The sequence below is a fragment of the Marmota marmota genome, unplaced genomic scaffold (assembly GCF_001458135.2).
Source record: "Marmota marmota marmota unplaced genomic scaffold, marMar, whole genome shotgun sequence".
Lineage (NCBI taxonomy): Eukaryota > Metazoa > Chordata > Mammalia > Rodentia > Sciuridae > Marmota > Marmota marmota.
In genome coordinates, this window is record NW_026000005.1 from 1,716,473 (window position 1) to 1,731,323 (window position 14,851).

The 14,851-nt window shown below is 32.7% G+C and overlaps 1 protein-coding gene across 11 annotated transcripts in view; it reads right to left on the bottom strand.

Annotated features, from left to right (window-relative positions):
• Znf385b (zinc finger protein 385B) overlaps positions 1-14,851 on the bottom strand; it is a 295,618-nt gene that overhangs the window by 61,080 nt on the left and 219,687 nt on the right. For 6 of the 11 annotated variants that reach the window (XM_048808103.1, XM_048808102.1, XM_048808106.1 and 3 more), the window contains 2 exons: positions 9,034-9,072; positions 5,134-5,244 (listed from right to left, as the gene is read on the bottom strand). In XM_048808103.1, the coding sequence (XP_048664060.1) occupies positions 5,134-5,244; positions 9,034-9,072 (150 nt within the window). Of the gene's footprint in view, positions 1-5,133; positions 5,245-5,431; positions 5,584-9,033; positions 9,073-14,851 lie in introns of those variants that run through there. The other 5 variants (XM_048808104.1, XM_048808109.1, XM_015481115.2 and 2 more) reach the window with 2 other exon arrangements.

Sequence of the window (14,851 nt, forward strand, 5' to 3'; positions counted from 1 at the left end):
GTTCCATCTGTAAGATATAGGTGTTCATATTCCACCCTGCTATGATATTGTGGAAATTATTTTTGTCATAGAGCTGTAGTGGTCCTCCCAAAGATCAGGTTCATTTTAGGTCTTATTAGAGAAGAGAAACAGGCTGATAATTTTGAAGTGATTCACCAAGTTCAAAATTAGGACTTAATGTCCATGTTCAAGGACTCTTAATCTAGTGTTCTATATCACTAACCTTGGACTAAGAAAAACATAGAATAGGAGACCCAAAACACATTCTGGGGGTTGCAGATTAAGGACAGATTCTAGATATTCTTATTCCTACTGTTTGACAGTAAAAGTTGCTGCTGGATTCTGGAGCCTAGCAAAGTGCTTGTCATAGAGGAGGAGTCAAATTCTCAGAAAATAAATAAAGTTATGAGAGACAACATAATATGAAGAACTGTGGATTCAGAGGCAAGATACCCAGATTTTTGTCCTAGCTCTGTCATTTACTGACTATATCAACTATAAAAACCTATTAAATACCAAAAGATGGTATAAGGGATGAGTTAAATAAATTATAATACATACATATGTAGACTATGTTATCTATTACTTTCACAGCAAATTATCATAAAACTAAAGCATACAAATTTATTGTTTTACAGTTTAGATGGTGAGAAGTCTGATGTAGGTCTCACTGGGCTAAAATCAAGCCGGTAGCAGGACTACCTTCCCTTCTGGAGATTCTAGGGGCAAATTAACTTCCTTGCTTCCCCAGCTTCTAGAGGCTGCCAACATTCCTTACCTTGTCCTCTGCTGCCCGCCAACCTTTTTATACTTTTAAAGCTAACAATGGCCAGTCAAGTTCTTCTTACATTGCATTACTCCAGTTACCTCTTCTATTTTCAAGTAGCCTTGTCATTACATTATCCAGGATGATTTTTTGTTGGTGGTGTTTTAGGGCCATCTTATTAGCACTCTTATTCCTCTTCACCAGGTATAGTAACATATTAGGTTTCGGGGTTTAAGACGTGGAAATCTTTGTCTACCACATTTGTGAAAGAAGAGAAAGGAAGCTCTCTACATTGTGAGAGGGAAAATTCTCCAAGGTATTATTATTATTATTATTTTTATTTTGTAAAAAAATACACAGCAAAGAAAAGCATAAATAAAATGATATGTAGAAAAGGAAGGAAATAAAAATATATGTTCACATTTAGTTGGTGTTACATAAGCAAACTCTGGAGAGATATGCAAAAATATTAAAGAGGTTATAAACTGGAAATGATGGCAAGGAGGGTAGGAAGATTGGGAATGGGACATAACAAGATTTTTCAACGTATTTTTTAAAATCATTACACTTTTTGAACCATGAAAATATATTTCTTTAACTCGAATGATTCAAAATTGCCCCAAGATCCCATTATTGACTTGACTCTCAAAACCTTCTGTTTTGAAGAGCCTATCAACAGTTTTGTTAATTTTTCTTCTTTAAAACTCAAATTTTAACAGGCAAATCCTCATTTTTTTAGTGGCTTTATAACAAACAATTCTCTAACTTTATATTCCTGGGCTTCATGAAATTCTACATCTTTGCAACACTTTCAAAATTTTATTTTGAAATCCATTTGTATTGTACTGTGAGATCTTCTCAAAATCTAGCATTTCTGCAGTGAGAGGCTAGTGTTAGAGATGGAACATGTCTTTAGGTGGGTATTCATTTTCAAGAGGCCTATTAAGTATTGGGACATTTTAATTTTATATTCATACAGTTATAGAGGTGAGGCTTTAATTTTTCTATGTAACTATAGAAATTTGGACAATAAGTGTGAAAAACTGCTAAATATACTTGGATGTATTTCAGTATTTATTATTCTGGCTGTTCTTGGAAAAGTTCTTTATTATGCCTTAAATCTACTAGTAATAGCATGGTTTACTGCATTTAGTAGTTATATCCCCATCATAAATTAATCTTTTATTCATAAAATATTTTGTGGCACACATATCATTAATTATTCCTAGTCAGGTTTAATAAGGTGTGTGTGTGTGTGTGTGTGTGTGTATGTATGTATGTATGTGTGTGTGTGTGTGTATGTATATATATATATATTTTTTTAATTCCTTTAAAGATATTCAGTTGTATGGTTTTTAAAAAGCAAAGACAGGGCTGGGGTTGTGGCTCAGTGGTAGAACGCTCGCCTAGCACGGGCAAGGCCTTGGGTTCGATCCTCAGCACCACATAAAAATAAATTAATTAATTAAAGATATTATGTCCAACTACAACTAAAAAATAAATATTAAAAAAATAAAAATAAAAAACAAAGACAGTCATGTAACCACTATAGCACTGAAGGTATAAGATATACTCATCACTCAAGAGTTCTCTCATGCCCTTTTGTGCACAATTGCCTAATCTTACCCTCAGCCTCAGTGAAACGCTGATCTGACTATTCCCATAGTTTTGTCTTTTGAGAAAGTAAAGCAAGTGCAGCTGTACTGTGTGTAGTCTTTGTGTTCAGCTTCTTTCATTTTGCATGTTGCCTTGGTTTCGTCCATGTTGTAGCATGCATGAGTACTTTATTTTTATTTCTGAGTGGTATTCCATTGTATGGCTACACTGTTTGTTTCTCCATCAGCTGATGGATAGTTGGGTTGATTTCAGTTTTGGATGGTCATGAATAAAGTTACTTTAAACATCACATATATAGGAATATTTGTTTTTATTTATTTTGGATAAATACCTAAATGCAGGATTGCTGGGTCACATGGGGAACGCATGCATAATTTCATAAAATTTCTTATAAATAATTGCCAAATTGTTTTACAAAGTGGCCACACCATTTTGTATTCTCATTATGTATGAGAGTTCTAGTTGCTCCTCATCCTAGCCACTTGGTACCTTCAATTTATTTAATTTCCCGCTTCTTTGTTTGTTTGTTAGTTTGTTTTAGGACCATGAATTGAATCCAGAGGCTCTTAAACACTGAGTCACATCCCCAGCCCTTTTTTATTTTGAGGCAGGGTCTCACTAAGTTGCTGAGGCTGCCTTTGAACATGTGATACTCCTGCCTTAGCCTCTTGTGTCACCGGGATTATAATTTTAATTCTTCTAATAATAGGTAAAATGATATTTGATTGTGGTTTTAATCTGCATTTCTGTAATAAGTATAATATATGGTTGATCATGTTGAGAATTTTTATGTGCTTGTCTTTCATATTTCTTCTTTGTTAAATGATGGTTCAAATAATTTATTACTGAATTTATGTTACTTACGTGTTTCATATATAAGTCCTTAGTAGTTTCATATACAAGTCCTTTTCTTATAGTCTATACTTGTTTTTTTTTTCATTTTCTTAAGAGTCTAATAATGTCATCCGAAGAACAGAATTTTAAAATTTTGATGAAACCCAATATGTCAATATTTTTATAGTTTATATTTTTTGTTTCCTATCTAAGAAATTTTTGTCTAACAAAAGGTCAAATAGATGTTCTATAATTTCTTCTAGACATTCTAGTTTTAAATTTATATGATCCATTTGAATTAATTCTTATGTTTCATATGAGGTAGCAGTCAAGGTTCTTTTTTAAAAATTTGCATGTGCATATCTAATTGTTCTAGCATTATTTCTGAAGTACTTATGCAAGGTTATTGACAAGTGACCACATAGGCACATAAAGGTTTTCTAGACTCTGTCCTCCTCCATTGCTCAATGTGTCTAGTATTCTTTCTCCAATTTTATAGTCTCAATGACTATAGATTTTACAGTAAGTACTGAAATAAGGAAACGAAAGTTTTAAAAATTTGTACTTAAAAATGCTTGTGTTGTCCAGTGATTTTCTTTTCTGTGTACATTTAAAAAATTGTGTAATTTTCTACCAAAAAAAAGTCTTTGGTGATTTGATCAGGATACTGATGGGTTTATAGTTTGGGGAGAACCGACATCATCAGTATTGCGCCTTTGAATGAATTAAAACCATATTTTTCTCAGTTTATTTAGGTATATTATTATTATTATTATTTTGGTACCTGGGATTGAACTCTGAGGCACTTTGCCACTGAGCCACATCCCCAGCCTTTTTTTGTATTTTGTTCACAGACAGGGTCTTACTGAGTTGCTCATGGTCTAAGTTGCTGAGGCTGGCTTTGAACTTGTGATCCTCCTGCCTCAGCTTCCTAAGTCACTGGGATTATAGGCATGTGCCACCACACCCAACCCTATATTAAATTCTTGAAGATAAAATTTTATCAGGTACCAAAAAATTTCATGGAATTTTTGATTGTATTACATATAATTTTTAAATCATGACAAACAACTCCTTTTTCCTAAGGACAATCATTTTATTATGTTTATTATATAAAATTAGAAAAATATTATTTAATAGTATATGTGAAAAAAGATATTTATAATTTTAGAATTTCTGAAAAACATTAATCCTGTAGCATGCTCTTTGTAAAATGGCTTCTGGGGTTGAGTAACCCAGGAATTACCAGAAATGATATGCAGCCTTCAGATTCTGATTTATATTGGTAATTGGCTTTACCTAATAATTTGATATTAAAAATATTTTACTATTATTTGTTTTGCTTTCCTATTACTTTATTTACACATTTTAAAAATCTACTTTTATTAAAAAGATTGATTTTTGTCACTCCTTCTCTTTTAGCAGGAAGATTATGCTGGCCAGATGAGACAAATTATGAAGCTTTTCCTGTATTTCCCTGTTCTAGAAAAATCTGAATTGCATAGTAAATTATTCTCTGAGGTATTTAACAAGATTTTGCACACACATGAAATGTGACACTTCAGATTGAAAGTAATAACAATGGTTTTCTTCAGCATTCATTTCTTTTTAATTTTTTTCTATTTTTTGCTATTTGACTATTTTTGACAATATGATTGGTGAGATTAAATGTAAAAGGTATAAGTGAGACTGATTACATAGAGAAATTCTTAATTTCTGATATCAATCATTTCTTCTATTGTCAAGTTTAAAACATTGAACCCAAATCCCTTAGAAATCTGGCACACGAAAATGAGTAGGCTAGCAATAGGAAGGGCTACTAGAGAGTGTGCAAATATGAAGAAATGTACAAGATTAAGACCGATTAGACTTTCAGCTTGACAAAACACAGGGGACAATGAAAAGATGATACTCACATCTGAGTTAAAGCGAAGCTGACAGACATTACAAGAAATAACTTGTTTCTTCTTTGGGGGAATGGATACTCCAAATGTGTGGTTAATGACTGCTTTTTGCACAGGATCCATCTGAAAAGCAAATGATAAAAATTAGTCAAATTTTATCTTCGAAGGATAGACAACAGTGTGCAAATAAAAGTATCTTTAGTATTCCTAAAGATTTTAATTCCCAGACAGAGATAATAAAGATTCTTACTAAATAGTAATGTTCTTAACTCCAAGAATTAAGAACAAAAACAAATGCCAAAAAACCCACCTTTTTTGAAACTGCAACACAAGAAGAGACCACAAGAGAATCACCACATTCCAAGAAATCTAATACCTACAAAAGAACCTTGTACATCCTTAAAAGAATCGTAAAACAGAAACTTAAGATCCAAAAGTCAGAGTTAAAATTAAGTTGTTAATGTTTTCCCTGTAGAACTGGTAATACTTACAATGGTTTCAAGTGACCTCAGTAATGATTATTACGGACACATTCAAGTTCTTATTTTTAATTTATGATAAAATCATAAATAGCAGGCTCTTATTACAGCACAGAAAATGTTAATCTTTATCTTAAAATAATGTATTAACTTACGTATCCTATAGATTGAAATTCATTCTACTGGAAATGCATGTCACAATTGTACACTCAAATGTACTATAACACTGGTTAATATGCAACCCTGTTTAAATATTGGTCAAGTAAAGTTTTGATTTAACGCCTGTGATTTTCCCCCTTTTGGCTTGCATGTATCATACATATTCAGAGAAATATACAATGATGAAAGTACTTGGTCACAGCAAAAGAGTGGCACACAGCCATCACAACACTCAGAAGAAGAAACACCTCTATCTGCAGAATTTATAAAAAGAGACCTAGCAGTGATTCTCTTGGGTATTCCAGATAATAATCTCCAGCATTAACATCAGACAACTGGCAGTTCAAAAAACAATGTGCCGGATGAACAAAGCATTACTCATAAACAGATGTAACATGAACAAGGAAGGATCAACTGACGCCATCAGCTAGGAAATCTCCTGAGGTTAGAGTTTAGAATTGGATTAGCTGATGATATTTGATAAGAAAGGAGAAATGAATACTATCCCTGATCATGATTATAAATGATCAAAGTATAAAATTAGCACCTAGAAAAATTTAAATCCAGTGGAAAAGAGGGTGAATTGAGGGGTTACTGAAGAGTATATTACCCTATCTTTGGCTACAAGCTTAAGAAAAATGACAAGATAATGTATTCTCATTATAGAGAACAGATATAGTGGTAGTTTTCTCAAGTTGTAGAATTGTTTTAATATCCTAACTGTAGTTATGGTTACACAATCTAAACATATCAAAGTTCATAAAACTATTCACATACCCTCCCCGCCAAATCAATATGTATGATAACTTAGAAAGTTAAAAAAAAATGTGAAGAGTATTATGTTTAACTACCCAATACAAAATATATCCAGAAAAATCCAGGGATTTACTTTGTTCAAGGTTATAACTGATTAATTTTTTATTTATGCTGGGGATCAAACCAAGATCACACATGCTAAGCAAGCACTGTACCACTGAGCTACAGCCCCAGTCTTTACATTTTGTTTAATGAGAATAATAATAATAAAACTCTATGGGGTAAAGAAAATCTCAAAAAGTCAGAAATAAAACCTTAGTTTACTTTCTCACTTTGTTCACTAGTTCATACATTCAAGACCATTCCATTCCCAAAACATAAAACTGTATTTTCTGAGCACAATTAATTAATAGAGATGGCAAATCAGTTTGAAGAAGGTTAAAAATAAAACAGGCTAAACTTGACAGAATTTTAAAAAAATCCCAAAGTTTTGCAGTTAAAAGACAAAATATTTTATTAAGATATTTTCTGTTCCTAGGTTCTAAAAAATACTTCCCATCTGGTGATTTGTGAAATATATGGGAAAAAAGCATATGAGTATTTCCCAAATACCAATTTTCTCCATACTGCTTTCATTATTTCTGTCACATTCAATACTAATATTTTATTTAAAACTCAAATTAAAATATATTTTAAAAATATAAACAAGAATATTCATAAAATCATAGTTTTAATTATTTCCTACTACTCATTTCAAAAATATATTGAAAATTAACATTTACAATCAAAACTTTCACTACTTAAAATAAATACACATATGCTAGTTGTTTTCATTAACACAATATAGAAAAAGAGATAAAAGACAAATCTAGAAAAATCTAGCTTTAATCTTTTAGTAAAGTAAGATAACTATTGAGGGCTTCAATCCTTGAATATACATTTTCCTTTACATTTTTTCAGATTTTTAGCTTCCTACATATATTTTTAAGTAACTTCTGACAAAACTTTATTCTGCCCAAATCCCATATTGGCACCACGGGAATCTGAAAATACCCCTTCCTGTTCCCAAGGTTGAGTGTTCTGGGTCCTGAAAGATGAGCTGAGGCTGAGCACTGCACATACAAGAGCAAGCAAGTTCCCAGCCATCTGTTTCCTGCAAAGCAAACTAAGGGCGTTCTTTCAAGATACTAGCCAGAATTGATTAGCTTTACTTATGTATATATACATAATCCTAATTTTTTTTTCACAAAATCAACTAAACACAGCCCTTTTATCCCTTCCTACTTACCTGTCAATAACTTGCTGTCTTCCCATCTTTCGAATAACTTGTCACTAATCATATCAAAAGATTATCCCCTTAAATAATATTCACTATTTCCCACTTGATTCTCTATTTCCTTATAGGAATTTTGGGAAAAGACCCACTTTCCCCTCATCTAAATCTCTTTTATAATTCTCATAGAATTCTGTAATTATAATTTTTGTTGAAATATTTTTGGGGACATGATTAAATTAAGAGATGTTAAATGTTACAAAAAAGAAGGTTCCACTTTGCAATTTGAAACATAAACAGACCCTGTCAAGTTGATGTTTTGAATATTGGTCATCTGATGCAATAACAACAAATATCTGGGGCATTTCAGTAGGATCTATAAAAGGTTTTCAAATTCTTTAAAAAGAAAGTTGTAAAATTCCAAATATTTGTTTTCAGTGTTTCCACAATGTAGTAAAAGTTAAATGAAAATAACAACTATGGTATTCACTTATATTTAATTTTTCCGTTAGTGTGATTGATGTTAGTTCTTTGTAAACATAATTATATACAAATAAAAAATATATTTTATATCTGCATATACATATGTAGATATAAATATATAAATCAACGGTAATTGTTTTATTCAAGTACCAAATTTCAGAATGAATAAAGCATTCAGGATGAATAAAAAGTATTCTCATAATTCTTAAAATGTTGTAAATTCAAATTAGCCAATTTAACAGAGCCAAACTATGTGTCCAAAACATGATGATTTCATATGTATTCAGGTAAATCACTGGAGGAATTGCAATTACCTGACAAACTCGTATTTTATAGATTCAACTGGCATTTCATAGACTTTTTAAATTTATTTTTTATATTTTTATTTTTTTTTGTAGTTATGTATGGACAGAATGCTTTTATTTGTTTATTGTTATGTGATGTTAAGGATCAAACCCAATGCCTCACACATGCTAGACAAGTGCTCTGCTACTGAGCTCCAGCTCCAGCCCTTCACAGACATTTAATTGTGAAAAATGACTGCTTTCAACACTCTTCATTAAAATATTTAAAATATATGTTTTAAATGAACAAATGCTTGTTAAATAGTCACATTAAATTAGCTTGTTAGTTCATACTGCACAAAAAACTTGTCTACAGATTGAGAGAATTATGATTTATTAGGAAATAACACTAAAGCTTTTCAAAGGAAAAACAAAAACAAAGACCTATCACAAAGTTCTAGCTACCAATAATCCTTACCTGGCAGAATTTATTGGTCCCAAATAAGCCTCTTCTTTTCTAAAAAAGTAAAAGTTAGAAGTAATCAACTAAAATTTTGAGGCCAGGAAGCACATTTACATGTTTTAAAGTTTAAAAATCTTACTTCTCTTGCTCACCCCTGACTAAAACTCTTGCAGTGCTTACTAACTAAAAAGTAGCAAGAGTTAACACTTGTCAGTTTTTCTAATGAAAATCATGCAGAAAAGAAAAGTAAAACCTATTAGTGCAATTAACTGGTAGGTAATAAAAATGAAAGATGGGGTTGTGGCTGTTACTAGGAATCGAGGAGGTAATTGGAGACTACATATGGGTGAAATAACTATTATATCATAGTGCATACAAAATGAATTAATCAAGCTGGCCGTATCACACCATCTATTATATTTTCAACATCAAAATAAGAATAAACATCTCTAGTACATTTACCAAGATTAGGGGGGCTACAATTCTGCATGAATTTTTTAAAAGATCATTACTTTCTATGAGTGTAATGAAAAGTAATTTACATTTGCACAGTGTAAGCAATCACATAAAAATATGCAGCTGCAAATAAGCTGTAGACACAGGAAAAAGAAACACTGCAGCACTTCACTAAAGGTAGGATGAATATAAGAAAGAGACTCTGTGATCAAATGACTGGACAAACATAGATTATATTTTAGGCTCTCAATGATTTTTCTCCATGGAACTTTAGTAGAATTATAAACTTGTTCAACCATTCTAATGCTTTTCAAGAGGCTAGAAATTTGAGTTGTTTTTCTGAAAGAATCTTTAAACGATCTAACTAGCTAACAAGTAAGGCTGGAATGGAAATAAACTGGGCACCACACCACCTAAAAAGCAAGAACATTCAAGAATTGTATAGAACTTTCTTTTATCCATACAGTTCCTTAAACATGGGGAAATCTCACCTTAAACTTAACCATCTGCTTTAACCAATGCTTTAAAAATCATTTGGGTAAGCACCTAATGGGGTCCATTAGCTTTTCTACTAAACAGAAGTAGAAACTGGGTTTTTTATTTCTGAAAGTTAAAATCAGTCATTCAACAAATATTTCTGGAGGCCTATTGTATCACAGACATTGCCCTAGACTAATGGGGAAATGAGTCAAACATAAGAAAGGACATAATTTTAAAGATAAAGTGTAAAAAGGATAATACAAATTCTAATTGGAGTCTGTGTTAAGAAATCACTTTTAAGCAAAATAATGAGGCATGAGAAAGAACAGAAAGGTCTGTTTCCTCTGGTCCACCCTTATACCCCTCTTTAAATTTTCTCACACTTTAGAAACCGAAGGTCCTCCCTTTACCAGTGACATTGATGTGTATCCCCCCAGGGGTATTTGCTATTTAATTCCTTTTTCTAGCTGTTTAATAACAATATTAAACAATACAGTAAGAGCAGCTTAGATTTAGAGTTCTTATTGTGTGTTACAAAGTATACTAAGAAATTATCTTATGTAGTCTCCACCATCACACGCAGTGGATATAATTATTTCCCTCCTTCTACAAATGAAGAATGTCAGGTTTTGAGAGGTTCAATTTCTTATTACCCTCAAGTCAACTCATAGATGCTAGAGTCAGGATTCAAACTCACACAGGAGTCTTTCTCTGTTCCATGCTAAAGGAATCTGTGAGGGATGATGGGTATCATGTGTGGCACTGGCTTAGTATGTATGTTTGGGGAGGAAAAGATGAATGTTCTAGAGCTTCTGCAGCCTGGAAGGCAGCTGCCTACACAAACTACATATGGTCTATTGGTGCATAAGTCAAAGTTTCCTGGAGAAGTGAGCCTGTGTTTTCTCTTTCTGACCCATTTCTGTTATTCTGAGGATAAGCCCATTTTTTCTTGTGCAATTTCAGGAAACCCTTAAATAAAATTCTGGACTGTTCTGTCCTCTTTCCCCATTATAACTATTTGGTTTGCACAGAGACAAAAAGTTCTAGAAATACTTAGAGATTACACATTAGCAGGTGGCAGTCATCATTTGCACCTGTCTTTGATTTACAAAGAGGATCTCAGCTACTAAATCCTGTAACCTAGGGCCTTCTGGAAGTTTGGCTAAGCATTAACTTTTTTAACTATGACATTATCGAATTACAGGACTACAAAAAGAATAACTTCTTCATCCCTTCCTTTTTCAATATCAGACTTTTGAAAAAGGATGTGGCAATTGGGTCTCATTAGAACTTCAAATATTCATAAAGCAACACATTTAAAACTGTGTTGTTGAAGAGCAATATTTCTCTAATGTTACTTAAAAAATGTTTTGCCTTTCATTATTGACTCTGACCACATGTCTTTATGTTAGTGTTTTATTCTCAAATCCTTGAAAATTGAAAATAGAAACAAAACAGATACAGCTATGACAAATTTCTTCTCTCAAAGATCAAGAAACCCAAATGATTGCATATTGTTGACAGCATTTGTTCAACCATATAACTTTCTGCTATTTTGGATTTCAAATCAGAAGGCTCAATAAAAATAAACGGCATAGAACATTACACTGGGATTACATGCTACCATGAGACTTGCATTTTTGCATCTGGAATGTCTAAAAGCTGACACTTGGCCATTCTGATGCTGTCTCTCCTCCCCAGAGCACCCTGACAAGGGTCTGCCTGAATGCTGTCAATGCTGCTGAAAGGAAGACAAATGGCATGTCACTCTCTCCACAGACTGCTGATTAAACCAAGAGTCAAATATTTGGAAAGGTGCTTCCTCTAAGAATCCCCAGCTCTTTGCTAAAACCATATATTGGCCGTCTTGCAAAGAACATTAACTGTGCCTAGCAGAATGTTACCTAGTCATTCAGAACTGGTACAAAGGCTAGCATACACTGTGGAGAATAACATGCAAGCCACATTTTATTAAGTACCAATAATGTTTTTACTACTACTACTACTACTACTACTACTAGTAGTGTTACTACTAGTAGTATTTTATCAAAAAGTTATAGGCTTCAAAGTATTTTGAGATTGGTTGACAGTGGCAGTATCTAATGGCTGCAGGAAGTAAGTGGGATCCCAAGATTTTGTCTTTCCTCACCTTTCCCAAGCCTTCCTAGTGACAGTCAATATTCCCTGTAGGAAGCAGAAGTGGAATCTGCCTATAGGTGAGGCAGCCTATCAGAATGGAGCACAGATTAGCATTTCATTTTGTTCTTCCATTTACAAAATATACTTAGAAAACTTGATCTCTCTCACTCAAATTCCATACTGTCAGGTCCCCTTTGAAGAGCTCTGGGATTCATCAAATAAGACTTTTCTATTCCATTGACAAAGAGGATAATGAGAGAAAGGAAAAAAATAAAAAACACACCTTGATCTGTTTTGAAGATGTTTTTTGAAAAGACTAAATACTTCATTTTCTCATAGTTTTTTCTCAAGAAAGTCCATCTTGCTTTTATTCTTCTGAAGAATAAAAAGAAATGCATGCAATGCCAAGAGACTGATAATGACTTCTTTCTAGATCACTCTGATAATAAAAGATTCATTAGAGTTTAAAGGTTTTTATTTATTTATTTATTTATTTTAGGTTTTAGGATCTTTAGAGTTAAGGATTTCATCTCAACTTTAAATACATATTCTATCCCTGAGAACTTTTGCTCCTTTGCAATATATGACACTTTTTATAAATGCATGATTTTCAATATATTTATATATTTATTATATTTTTCTTAAAGATATTCATTTTCAAAAGTTTATTAAGTATGTTGATTTAGGAGATAGACATAAGGTAGAGAACAAGCCTTCAAAAATCTAACAATCTAGTTGGGGAGACTTAAATATCTAAAGATATGAATAAGGCATTTGCAATTGTCATAAGTACCATTAAAATAATAAAGCTGGAGAATGGGGAAACAATGATATTTTAGCACAGATAATTCCTAAAAACATTTTAGTTGCCTTGGTACCCACTGTGATTCAGACAAAGTATTTTTACATGTGAAGCCATATCAAAATATGCAAAAATAAGAACAATATTTCATCACTAAGGGAATTTCATACAGAATTCAGAATTGCATAACTGGCAAAAATGGTAGAGTTAGAGGTCACTATCCTTGGCTTTCAAAGTGGTATGTGAGATATCAGCAAAGGGTTTTCTTTAATTGCTAAGTATCAAGTCAACAAGTACTCTTGGTACCAACACTACTACCATGTCCCCAAGAAGAGAGGGATACTAAAGGGTTCTGCATTTGAGAATTCTCTGAAGATGAGTGCTAGGCACTAGACACACACCTCATCTGAGACCTTCTTAGTGGGTTTCTATGCAGTGTGGCAGGCTTGGACTTGGTTCTGTAATTAGTTAGAGAAGAGTAAAATGACCCTCAGTTACTTTTTATTTTTAAAATAAACACAGATTTTTATCCAAGATGGTGAAGATATGATAGCAAAATATTGTTTTTTATCTTAATGCTTTGAAAACTTTAAAGAGTCACCAAATGGTAGAAATAAAACATCTAAATGCAAATGGACAGGTGGTTTTACTGTTTCCTTTTCATTAGGGAAAACCCAGTAATTCAGAAATTTTTAAATTGGTCTGAATAGAAGGAATAATTTTTAAGTTCTTTTTTAGACAGTTTTGTTATTGTTTTGTTAATGGAAGATGACATAAAGTTAGACTTGTGTGTCTTACTGAGGCTGAATGTCTAACTAACTCTGACAGTGGATCCTTGTATGTAGCAAATATGGTCAGTACAAATACAAAATATTCCACTTTCCTGGCTGCTCCTCCATAAGCCTGGTGATTTTCCATGCTGCCAGGGATCAAGGGTGATGCGGTAAAACTGTAGTTACGCTACTGGGTAATTTAAGAAGCCACATCAAAGAGCTTTTCAAAAAGTTCAGTTTAACAAATGAGACTTTCAACTTATTTCTGCAATGGATATGGGACTAGACTGTATGTTCACTCATATCTGGTTGTCACTAACACACACACCCAGCAATGTTTTGGATGTTGATGCTCCTACTTAAGCTTTAGAGAAGTAAAGAACTGAAATTCTGAAATCTCATGAAAATTGAAGGGAGATTAGTAGAGCAGAGGAAAGGGACCAGGGGAGGGAGGAGGAGAGGGAAAAAGAAAACAGTGGGGAGTGATATTGGCCAAATTATGTTGTTATATTGTGTGCATGTACGAATATACACACAAAATTAGTCATACCATTATGTACAACTCTAATGCACCAATTAAAAATATGGGAAAAAAAGGGCTGAAATTCTATTGCATGTGAGCACATATTCAGGTTAAAAATGCATGTGGCAAGGTCCAATTGGTAAATGTTATGCATTAGGAAGCCCAGACTAACTTCAGCACCACTTGCAATTGTTTTGCTCAATGCAGGGAAAAAGCATTAAATAACGAGCTGAATTATGTCGCCAAAGGAAACTTGTGTTTTTCATTGTTTGTTTCCATCCCTGAGCAAGCAAATGCTTAGATGTGACTGGAAACCATTAGAAGACAAAGGTGTTTTTCCATCAGGATGCCAAGAAATTTCTCTAAAGGTTTTCATTTTATCCTTGATATTTGATGTTCCCCTACTAAAATAATTTCTGGCCAAAGTTCATATACAAAGTTGAGACATCTGTAGCCTCTTTCAAAGATAATTTAATGAAAAGTTCATATAATATTGCTAGACGCCCTTTGGAAGGAATATGAGAAAAAAATATAGAATTTTTAAGGGAGAAGAAAAAAACTACCTGGAATCTCTAAGGGAATTAATAAAAACCCATTTCTACTTATTTTTAATATATCAAAGGAAGAAATGAAACAATAAACTACTTCTATTTTTTTTTT